This window comes from Aristolochia californica, unplaced genomic scaffold, assembly GCF_029961685.1.
Source record: "Aristolochia californica isolate CCGP_79_NKW_82.1479 unplaced genomic scaffold, dmAriCali1.0.hap1 SCAF_9, whole genome shotgun sequence".
Classification (NCBI taxonomy): domain Eukaryota; kingdom Viridiplantae; phylum Streptophyta; class Magnoliopsida; order Piperales; family Aristolochiaceae; genus Aristolochia; species Aristolochia californica.
The window spans coordinates 28134786-28147228 of record NW_027182290.1 but is presented as its reverse complement, the minus strand read 5'-3'; the positions used below and the strand labels follow the sequence as shown (position 1 = coordinate 28147228).

The window sequence follows — 12443 nt, the reverse complement described above, 5'->3', positions numbered from 1 at the left end:
TTCTATATGTTCTAGTACCAATGGAACATAAATGAATTTTTAGATATTTGAATAAGCCCATGTTATATATTTTGATTATTAAATAAATGTTGTTTGTGCATTCCAGTGTAGAGACTCAGCCAGTATAAACATTTACATCAAGGGGTTTTAAGAAATTATTTCAATAACAAAATTATACCTTCTAAATGAAGAACAATAAAATAGACCTGCAACAACTTTTACATTTACATCTTTTGATTCGGGTGGCAATGGGTTGGAGTCAGGTCTAGTCTGAGTTGGTCAATTATACAACGTTCTAAGTAAACAGTAACCTGACATTTTGAAACAAACACAATAACGTTCATACTTTTTTTCAATTACATCTCCGAAGATCTCAAAATTTAAAATTCCATGTAACACACTACAACTGAGTACTTATTGATGTCTCTGGATAGGTAAAAAACAGTCACTGAAAAAGCACATGGGCATGCTCAAGAGATGTGGATGAACAACAGCATGTTCGCAATTTCAGAAGCCATTCAGTAGCAGGAGGGGACCGTCAATTATTAACAGACGATCTTTTCTTAGTAGTGTATGGGTAGTACTCTTTACCGGTATCAATTCTTGTTGTCTGACCACCAGCATCCAAAACTGAAGATGTAAATGCTAAAGCTGCTCCAGCAGAAATTGCAGTTTTGATGCTCCTCCCTGCATATTGACAAAAATAAATATGGTAACCAACAGCACCAAAGGACAAGAGAGTGAATACATGTTTTTCAAAATCTAGCCTGAGCTTAACTACACCCACTTGAAAAGATGTACCACACACCAGTCTCAAGGTATTAATGATTCAGACAGGAAAGAAAACATAAATTTAGACAACACAAACAAATTAGCAAATCCTTCTTGATATTTTCTACTTCTCCTTCCAAAGCAGTTTTCTACTTTAAGCCAGCAAATGCAACAAACCTCAAACATGTCAAGAATGGACAAATCACCGGATAAGATCACATGTTCAAAAATCCCAAGGAATGGTCTACAAAGCCAGTAGTTCCTGAAATGACATCAGATTTGCTTGAACTTGAAGTAGGGTTTGAGCCTCAGCATCCTCACATGAATATTGTGAACCATGAATTCCTTGTATGTTCATTAGATGTACTTGACCTTCCTTGCCAGCATCATCATGTGAAGCATCTTTTATGTTAAAGGAATCAAGAATCAGGTATCACATCCACATACGTCTAGAAATCAGAACACTATTTACTCCCATGACCACAGCAGCCTGACAGCAAGAAAGCTCCGACATTTCTTTTATTTTTTATTTTTAAAAAAGACGATTGTTGACTTTGAATCGTTTCATCAACGAAATAAAGAGAGGATATAAGCAGCCAGGCAAGCCGAGAACCAGAGAAAGTAACAAAGTAAAAGAGAAAATGTAAGATGGGGAATTGGAGGACACACAACAACCCCTCCCAGCGAGAGAAGTAGACAGGGTATTGGCCGATCTCCAGACTAGGGGAAGGCAATACCTGTGAGAAGGTTCGAAAACCAACCCTGTCCACAACCCCTTTCCCTACTCTCTAACCCCAAACCCATCCCTGCTCCGTCTCCCATCTGTGATCCATCCCTGTCTCAGGCTCTCGGCCCATGGCCCATTTAATCTTTTACATAACTTTATAAAAAATATAAAATTTTAAAATATTAATAACCCTCACGGATTGGGTTCCATGCAGGGTTTTTTTTCCACACCCCGTCCCTGACTCACAAGGTCAGATCAAGTTCCCCATTTAACCCAACCCCATGCCCAACCCAACTGCAGATATTGCACTAGGCAATATGCAGTTGACAAATGAAGTGTGAATCTCTGCAAAAAACAGCCCATAGTTTCCAAGGGGGCTCCTATTTTTTCTTGCACCAATTACTGCCTGGCAACAAATTAGGGACTGGATAAATCCATCCTTAAAAATACTCAAACCAGAAAGCAAGGATTTATGCTTTGTCAGCATAGAACTAATGATGCCAAAGGGTAAGCATAAGAGAGAATGATTATCACATCATGAGATCTAAAAAACACCTACGCAGACAAACGGCCCTCTGGTGCCTTTGAAGCTTCCATCAATTTGGTTTTCCTTATTTTGACAAAATTTCCAAGAAAAAAGAAGCAAGAATGGTATGAGCAGAATGAGGAATCCAAGAAGAGATGGTGGGTGGATGGTGAATATTGAGACCGGCCACATAAGCCGAACTCATATCTAAATACTTGGGAAACTCATAAAGTAAACATGCCAAGAAAGGATTCGACGGATAACTTGTTAGTTCACTAATGGAGGAGTCTTCATTGGGGAACTTCAGCCAAGGACACTTGCCACAGCCAACAAAAGATTTGCATAGAAATGAGTGCTATTCTTGCCCCTCTGTAGCTGCAGCATTGTCATTAGAAATGAAAAAGACAACAGTAGCATCAAGAAGAAGAAAAAGGAAGAAGCGAATAAAAAAGAAAAGATGAGAAACGAACTAACAAAGAATTGATTGATTAATGTTAAATATAATGTAAAAGGATAGTTTGGCCATTTCGCATAGTCAGATTATATCAGGGAGAGTATCAGTAACTTCAGGAAGTCTGTAATTGTCTACGGCTCAGTCTTCACAACTTTTGGACATGTATCTATGACTATGGAGATATAAGGTGCACTCGTATGAGGGGTAGAGAGGGCTTTTCCTCTCAACTCACTTAAGTTAATAAAGAGGGATAGGGTGCTTGAGCTTTCCCTCCAATCCAGAGCTTATGCTCTTCTCCAAATCCCTTTCTTCTTCTTCTCTTAACCTCCTCACACTCTCAACTCTCTTTTCCTCAATATTTTACATGTATCAAAGCAATCGATCCTGATTGCAAGACAGTGAAGCAGCCTCTCTCCTTCTATTGTATACAACATCATCTCAGCAAAGGGAATTTCCAGGTTTGGTCTTGACTGGTATCAAAAAATTTTTTTTTTTTTTCTTTCTTAGTCATAGCCCTAGGGTTGATGGTTTATACTGCTAGTTAAGCAGTTCTATGCCTGATTAGTGCCCCAAGAGGGGTCTTTTGCTTGGGATTCTCCCACTCTTACTGTGTGCAAACTCCAATATTGTCTACCTTGCCTGTGTCATCCTCTGGGAAGCTGATGTAAGCCCTGATTCTGTGGATTCTGGTGATTTTTGGTTGTAAACTTCTACGGTTAAAGTTTGCTATATACTATAGGGTGTTCGTGCGGTTATTTGAAACCCTAATTGTGGTCTGTGGGGCCCATTTAGTCTATGCAATTGTACAGGTTTTGTGAGTTCTTAATTGGTGTTCTCCCATTATCTATATTTGACTCTGGAAAAATTATTACTTCCTCAACAGAAGTTGCAAGCTCAGAAGGAAATGATTTAATATTGATTACTTCAGAAAGAATGAACATACACGACTATCTGAGTTGGTCCAAATTGTTCGAATTTATCTTAAGCCTTAAAGAAAGTCAAAGTTTATCAAAGATACCCTCTAGTACCCCTTAGAGATGATTGAGAAACAGATGATAGTCAAGTAATTAATTTGGTTGTTGAATAGTATGGACTCGAAATTAAGAAATCAGATTATTAATTTTGAAACAGCCAAGGAGATTTGAGTGTCCTTGGAATCACTATATGCACAGGAGTGTAATTTGTCTTGGGTATATGAGTTGTATGCTTAGTCTTAAGAGGGGGGAGAGAACTATCACAGATTGTTATAATGGACTGCAAGGCATACTACAAGAGATCAGCATGGTCCACCCATTCACTATTTATGAAAAAGAACTTCGAAAGCAACAAGGACAGCTTCATGTTGCCAAATTTCTAGACAGGATGGGACCAGATTTGATGCAGTCAAGGCTCAATTGCTAGCCTCAAATGATGTTCCATCACTCTCCACAGCTTTTAACAAAGTTGTGCAGGCAAAGACCACAATTATGTTCAAAGGAAATAAGAATAATAAGAATGTTAGTACATCTACATTTAATTCCTTTGATCAATTAGAGTCTGCTCAAGGCCGTGGAGGTAGTATTCGAGGCAAGGGCGAAGATGGTTGCGGTAGAGGACGAGGTCAGAATGATAGAAAAGATGATATAAGGTGTGTCTCAATGGATGCACCTGTCACTTCTTTGACAAGTGTTGGATTAAATTTGGCAAACCTACTTGGGCAAATTCATTGACTCATGAAAATATTGAGTCCCCGACTAAACATATGGTTGGTAATTTACTAGAAGCACTAGATGAAAACCACTGGCTCAACGCACGGCTCAACTTGCCTCTTCAGCATTTGTTGCACAACCTCCACTTCCTACAACTACTATTGCTAGCTCAGGTATGTCCACTCTAGGCGTGCATCCTTGGTCTTCTTGGTTAATTTACTGAGGAGCATTCACTCATATGTCAGGTACATCTTCTTTGTTTACTTGTCTGAGAGAGTGGGTTATGTCACACCTACTCTGCTTATGCCCCTTAAATTGTTTTATTTGTTCCAAAGTTTCCTCATAATTTGTTTCTGTTAGTTAACTTACTAAGTTTTTGAACTGTTCTATATCTCTCTAACCTTCTTATTGTGTGTTTCAGGATCTCACGACAAGGAAGATGATCAATTCTGCATGTAAGAGAGAACTATACCACTTGAAAGGCTCATCACATATTTATCCACTACCCTGCATTCTGCAGTTTCACCCTTCCAGTGGCATCAACAACTTGGCCATCCTTCTCCAATAAAGCCGGTCCAACTATTTCCTACATTTTTGTCAAGTTTATCTTTTCAATGTGAGTCACATCAACTAGGCAAGAATCATCAAAGTGTTTTACCATTGAGTGATACAAAAAGTAGAAAATTGTTTGAAATTGCCTATTCTGATGTATGGGGGCCATGTCCAGTTCCAACCTTTTTTGGCTACAAATATTTTGTTTCCTTTATTGATGACTTCAATCGTACAAGTTGGATGAATCTCCTACAGGAGAAATTTGAAGTATTTGATGTATTTCAAACTTTTTATAATGAAATCAAAACCCAATTTGGAGCATCTCTCTAGATTCTTCATACTGAATGAGTTGGAATTCATGAATCATAAGTTTACTAAATTTTGTCAGCATCATGATATACTTCACCAATCATCTTGTGTTTTTATTCCACAAAAAAATAAAGTAGCAGAGCGTAAAAATAGGCATTTATTAGAAGTAACGCGGACAATGCTTCTGCATATGCATGTAAGCAAGTCTTATTGGGGAGATGTTGTACTTACCACATGCTTTCTTATCAATAGAATGCCATCATCTGTACTTGGTGATTAATTCTTCTTGAGTTGTTGAATCCTTCTGCAACACTATTTCCACTATCACCTCGTATTTTTGGTTATGTATGTTTTGCCCATGTTTTTAGTACTTTTACAGATAAACAATCACCACATGTAGTCAAGTGTGTTTTTTCTTGGGTACTTTAGGACATAGAAGAGATACAAATGTTTTTATCCTTTCTTTAGGAAATGTTTGTGTCTGCTGATGTGACCTTCTTTGAGGATGTGCCTTTCTTCTCTTCTTCTGATACAATGTCTCCTTCGTCAGTCATAGTTCCAGGTGTTGTTGCTCCTACACCTGTAGAAGATATATTTAGTCCAACGCAATCAATTTCTGCAGAAAAACCCTTGCTAGTCTAGAAGTAAAGACATGGTCAACAATAAGCCACTATTCCCTCTCTCTAGCAGGTTCCAACATCCTCTTCATCTTTAGATCCTAAGGTAATTGATTTACATCTTCCTATTACTCCTTGTAAAGGAGTTCGTTTATCAAATCATCATCCCTTTTCCCATTATATCTCTTTTGATTCCTTATCTACATGGTACAAGTAATTTGCTTTGTCATTGTCTTATTGTACTATTCTTTCTTTTGTGCAGAATGCTCTTCTGTCTCTTCAGTGGAAACATGCTATGGACGTTGAGATGGAGGCATTTATTGATAGAGGTACATGGAGTTTATGTGACGTTCCTTTATGTGCAACAGATGTGGGTTGTCGTTGGGTATATACAGTTAAATATAGAGCATATGGATCTATTGAGTGAGACAAAGCTCGAATGGCGGTTAAAGGGCATACTCAAACAAGTGGAATTGATGTATTTGAGACATTCTCCCCAATTGCACGATTGACATCCGTTTGTGTACTCGTATCCATTGCCATGGACTAGAACTGGCCACTCATCCAACTTGACATTAAGAATGCCTTCTTGTAAAATGGCAATTTAACATAAGAGGTTTATATAGAGCAACCTCCTAGGCATGTTGTTTAGGGGAAGACAGAAAAAGTATGCAAACCGAAAAAGGCAATTTATGAGCTTAAACAAAACCCTAGTGTATGGTTTGAGAAATTCAGCCAAGTAGTAATATCCATCAGTTTCTTGTAGGGCCATTGTGAACATTCATTATTTGTCACAAAAGGGCCATTTGGGATTGTAGTTCTTATATACGTTGATGATATTGTTTTGCCAAGTAGTGATGAGTAAGTTATTGAAGAAGTAAAGCAAAAACTGGCTTAACATTTCCACACTAAAGATTCGGGCTCCATGAAATACTTTCTTGGGATAGAAGTTGTAGAAGTAAAGTTGGCATTGTTTTAAAACAAAGAAAATATGTTATAGACATGCTACAAGAGTATGGTTTATTGGGTGAAAAGCCTATAGAGATACCCACGGAAGTTAGAAATGACCTTTATGATGAGCGTAGTGAAGAACTCAAGGATAAAATTGTATTTCGTAGACTAGTTAGAAACTGATCCATGCCACTATCATGTCTAGATACATCCTTCTCAGTTAGTGTGGTAAGCTAGCTCATGGACCACCAACGCAAAGTTCATTTAGAGGCTACTCAAAAAATATTGAGATATTTAAAGGAGTCACCTAGAAATTGAGTGTTTTTTAAATCTCACAATCATGTGAACATAAAAGCTTTCTCATATGCTAATTATGCTGGTTCTAAGCTTGACAAGAAGTCTACTAGTGGGTATTGTGTCTTTGTGGGAGGAAACCTACTAAGTTGGAAAACCAAGAAACAGAATGCCATGCCCCGCTCTAGTGCTGAAGTTGAGTACAAAGATATGTCTCATACAATCTGTTAGCTGAAGTGGGTGAAATCAGTTCTTCAACAATTGAGTCTACAAATTGATACATTGATGACAATGTACATCGATGACAATGTATTGTGATAACCAAACTGCCATTTAGCAATCCAGCATTTCATGAGAGGAGCAAACACATTGAAGTGGACTACCATGTTGTTCAAGATGCAGTGATGAAAAATGAAGTTGATACTCCTTATGTTTGATCATGAGATCAAGTCAGAGATGTCTTCACTAAAGCTTTAGGTAGGTGTGAGTTTGGAGCATTTTATAACAACCTGGGACTACTATATATATATATGCTCTAGCTTGAGGGGAAGTGTTAAATATAAGGTAAAAGGGTAGTTTGATTATTTCACATAGTGTGATTGAAAGTACCAATAACTTTAGGAAGTCTGTAATTGTCTGTGGTATAATTTTCACAACTTTTAGACATGTGTCTATGATGATATAAGGTGCACTTATATGAGTGGTAGAGAGGTCTTTTCCTTTCAACTCACTTACGTTAATAAAGAGGAATAGGGGGCTCGAGCTTTCCCTCTAATCCAGAACTTACGCTCATCTCCAAATCCCTTTCTTCTTCTTCACTTAACTTCCTCACACTCTCAACTTTCTTTTCTTCAATATTTTACAATTAATTACTGTTCACGAGGACTATACTATGCTGCGGCATACATGTGTTTCCGCCAAAAACAAGCTTACTAACATGTAAACCGAGAGGTCCAGTTTGGTTGGCCATCTTATTGCTGAATCAATCAGGATTTAACCATGTATGCTATTAAAGCATCTCATTTTACCAATCTATAGACTGCTCAATGACATGTCTTTTGCAAAATCAGAATATTCTCTTTGTTATTGTGTAATCTCTTCAATACAGGAGCAACTTATATACATGGCATAAGGCACACAAGCCAACTAACTGTCATAGATCAACAATTATGGTTGAAATGTCTGTCAAACTACCAAACTGTCAACATTGTTGCAATTTTAATCTCATGTGCCATCAGAGTCATCGGTATAGTAGCAAAGAAAAATATTATAAACTGAAGAATTAAGACTGGTACGTTTTACTTACCACAAGATGTAACCCATCTCTAGTACTATGATGCCGAAGCCACACAATGGTTGCAAATTTAACACAAGGAAACAAAGAACAAAAGAAAATAAAATGAAAGAAAAAAGTAGCAAGGTCTACACATTAGGGAGGAAAATTATCCAGAATCAGCCAGCAGCTGAGAGGAAGAAGTCCATCTCAGCCAGTGTGATAACTAAACAAATGTCTTTATCATTTACTTTTTCATCAAGAAATTTGAAAAGCATGAATTCGCAAACCCAAAGTTACCATAAAATATGATCAATCAGGCCCCAGGTGCTGGAACAATAGTCTGACATAATCATTGAAGGCTTTACATCTTGTTAATACCAAATGATCCAATACAAAATATGTAAATTATTATTTAATAAGTACTATATACCATCCTCCTCATACATTCCTAATTGAAAATGAATTGGTCTCATCAAATGGGAACAAATAGTAACAGAAAGGATTGCAGAACCCAGGAAATATGTCTTCAAAGGTAAACAAGAGGAGCAGGACTTTCAAATTTGTGGAAGTCCACAAAAGAAAAGCAGAAGATACTTTTTTTGGAGTATGGAGATGTAGCTGTTCATGGTTGCTTTAACCCATCATCCAATCTACAAAATATTGCTCGCCAAGACAAATTTTTTAACCCTGCCACACTTGAAGCACTCTCAGGAAATATAAAAACATTAAGAAAAGGAGGTAAATATGAACATAAGATGAAGCTTTAGCAACCCTATTTACGACAACATCAGTGATAAGAAGAGAGCCAATTCACTTTCAATCTTAAATAAAATTCAGTTCTCACACAAGCTAAGAAATTTCTACTTCAATGAGCAACTCAAATTTTAAGAAGTGGGAAGTAGCCATCAAGAAAGAGAAGGTAGAAAGAAGATCCCTAGGGGAAAATGAAAGTGGAAAAAAGGAAATAAACAAAAAGAGATTCTGAAAGAACCTTAAAATCATGACTAAGTAGAAATCAGAAAATTTTATCAGGAAAAATAAATCTCTACTGAAACAGAGCTATAATACACAAACGATCTGAAAGAATTCAAACAAATTCTAACCTTTATAACCCAAAACAGAAGCTCCAGCAGCAAAACCACCTACAGCACCATTGACGAAGTCCCTCTTCATCCTGTAGTTCTGCATTAGTTGCTCTACACCTATATAAACTCCTCCAATTGCAGCAAAGGTGAGGCCATAATTACCCATCATTTTCATCGTTCTAATGAGGCCAGGAAGAGCAACACTTCTCTCAACACGGGGCACATCATACCAAGTAGCAACCACTGTGCCCCAAATAGTTCCAGTAACCAAACCCATAGTTGCACCCTTAATAGTCTTCATTGTTGGCGAATCCTCATCTTCCAAGTACCTGAGTTCTGAAGGGTCCATAGTTTCTACCAAAGATAACCTGATGAGCAAATAAACTGGTCAGAAGTCGGAGTTCAATTTGAAACTAGTAAAAGCACTTTTTCTATTATGTCTTTTAAGACAGTCAAACAGCGAGTAACCACAAAAATTATCATTCAACCCGAACATACTATGGCCAAAGAAGAACTCTAACACTAGCTTCTTGAAAGCCTTATGAATACCAGTAACCATGCAAACATGCATATGGATGAGAATCCGCCACGGCTGAGAGGCATTCAACTAAAAGGAAACAATACATACAGCAGGGTAGTAACGTAATGAAAACCTGTATTGCGGATGGCATCCAAAAACTAGACTCTACAGAATAATTTTTTTTTACTTAAACTAAACAAAAGATGATAGGAAAGCGAATTCTCCATATATTTATTTTCAGCAGAGAATCTTTAACATGACGGGCGAGAGCTAGAGGAAAAGGGGAACTGAAATTAGTGGAAAAGGTGAGGAAGGCTTGAAAAGGGCCTACATGCCAATGGAATTGCCAAATGATAGACTAGGATACACGAATTAGGACGCAGAATGACGAACGTTGTCAGGACAAGGCCAGGATGAGGGTGAATAGTAAATCTATGATCTTCAACTCCATTACGAATTATGACCTAATGTATAAGCTACCGGATACTAGAAAAAAAAAAAAAAAAAAAAAAAACGAGAGAAAGAGAGAGGGAAGGGAAGCAGGTATCAGTTACTTGGTAATCGCAACCCTAGAAATCCTGCATTTGCATCTGATGCAAGAAAATTAGACACATAACTAATCCGGTCAACTCATCCCCCATCATTGCAAAAGATATGAATGATAATGGAGCATCACGAAAGATGTATAAACTCTATAGAGAAATAAGATGCGCCAGAAATGGAAAACTTACAGCAGGAAGAGATTCGTCCGTCAGGCAATTCTAACCCCAACACCCGAGCTGCAGAAGGCCGACGAGGCTACAAGCTACAGAATGAGAGTAAAATTACAAAAACACCTAGAACGAGTTGAGCATCCGAGGTTTGACGGAGAACTCAATCCGACCCGACCCAAAAACTGCGGGTTCTAGTTTTGGGTTTATCCCGCAAGAGTCAGGGACAAGATGGAGAAAAAAACCTGTTGAGTTGCCAATTGGGGAAGGGTTTCCCCAAACCCGAAATTTCCATGTGATATTTAGTAAAATAGTTTAATTTTTAACATAAAACTATTAAAACCTTTCATCGATTTTATCCCCTATTTAGTAATTCAAAATTATAAAACCCTTTCGCCCTTTTTACAAGAATATAAAGTGACAAAAATATCCCTTTGATATGACCAAAAATTTAAAAAAAAAATCCCTTTGATATGGTTTTATCAATTATTTAAATAAATTCCCATGTGATTTCTCCTTATTTATTCTATTCAAATTAAAACACCCTTTAAAAATTTGATATGCCAAAAAGATTGACAAAAATAGTCTTCGATATTTTTGCTTTCACATCATATAAAATGTAAATGATGAAATACTCTTTCAACTATTATTATCGAACGTATACTATGAATAAAAACACCCTTTTAAATATAATATTTCACATATATTAAATGAAATGATTAAAAAATGATAAAATGACCTTCGATATGAACTTCTTGCATACAATATCTTATTTAACGATAAAATGATAAAACATATTTTAATATATTTTTAAATTATATATTTATACTCTTAGGTGACTACTCTTTTCATTTTAATTTACATAGCAACCTTTCAAATTTTTTTATTTCATGTTATATATGCAAACGGCAAAAATTCTTATTGATCTATTTTATTTACTTCATGCTAATTTTAAACATAAAATGACAAAATTATCCTTTTAATTTTAATTTCTTACATCTTATTTTAAAAATATCATGGAAAATAAGATCAATTTAATAATATATTATTTTTATAAATAATATGATTGATAAATAGAATTTTTTTTATTTATATTTATTTCATGATAAATTATAAAAAAATAATATTTTAAATTATAATTATTATTTTTCATATTAAAAGGAAAAAAATACCCTTTCAACCTACTTTAGTATAGTTTTCATGAAAAATTATGAAAATACATTTTTATCCTTATTTTAGACTTAAAATGTGTTAATTTAAGTAAAATCCCTTTAAAATGTATTTATTAGTTTAAAATGTAAAGAGAATACATAGTCCTTTTAAAATTTAATCTTTCGCATGTACTATTAAAAATGTCAAAAATATTCTTTATATATTTTACATATAGTATCATGGAGAATAACATCAATACCATTTAATATAAAAATAAACTTTGTGCAAAATATAAGTATCTAACTTCACATATAATTAAGACAAAATAATTAATTATATTTTGAAAACATAGTCGTAACAAATGGAAATTGGAAAAAAAAAACTAAGTATAAAGAAGTATTAAATTATATAACATTGCCATAATAGTGTTTGCATGCCCACATATTCTACACTTTTAAGATTAGATGCCACCATATCATTAATAATACAATATTCATACATGTTGATAGCATGTAAAAAGACTAATGTTGTATAAAACCTGAATGACTAGTTATCAAACTCCCAAGTTCCTAAAAGTTGGACTTTCATTTAGCTTCATACACTTTTTAAAAGATATCTTTAAACCTTTAAATACAATGTTGCAAGCCAGAAAACACCCAACTGAAGTAAAAACACATTAAAACCTTAAAATCTAAGATAACCATAAAAAAACATTGTGGCAAATTTTCTTGAAAATGAGGTCCAACCACCTACAACAATATGGTTGGAAAGAGGGACAACAACCAAGAATAGATGGGTGACAACCAAATGC

General features: G+C 35.6%; 1 protein-coding gene across 2 annotated transcripts; it reads right to left on the bottom strand.

Annotated features, from left to right (window-relative positions):
* Positions 1-145: 145 nt before the first annotated feature.
* Positions 146-10621, bottom strand: LOC137941448 (outer envelope pore protein 16-3, chloroplastic/mitochondrial-like). 2 transcript variants are annotated; one of them, XM_068786870.1, is made up of 3 exons: positions 10502-10621; positions 9269-9618; positions 146-687 (listed from the first exon to the last, which is right to left on the bottom strand). In XM_068786870.1, exons 2-3 carry the CDS (start codon positions 9597-9599, stop codon positions 539-541), a joined length of 480 nt encoding a protein of 159 aa, XP_068642971.1. In that variant the 5' UTR covers positions 9600-9618; positions 10502-10621; the 3' UTR covers positions 146-538. The 2 variants fall into 2 exon arrangements, with proteins under 2 accessions (XP_068642971.1, XP_068642972.1); XM_068786871.1 differs by lacking the exon at positions 10502-10621 and adding an exon at positions 10325-10411.
* Positions 10622-12443: the final 1822 nt, after the last annotated feature.

Excerpts from the sequence above, each read along its gene's own strand:
- LOC137941448 (XM_068786870.1), bottom strand. The coding sequence starts at position 9,599 with ATGGACCCTTCAGAACTCAGGTACTTGGAAGATGAGGATTCGCCAACA. Across the intron at positions 688-9,268 it reads TTCTGTTTTGGGTTATAAAG|GGAGGAGCATCAAAACTGCA; the intron begins GTTAGAATTTGT and ends GTCAATATGCAG.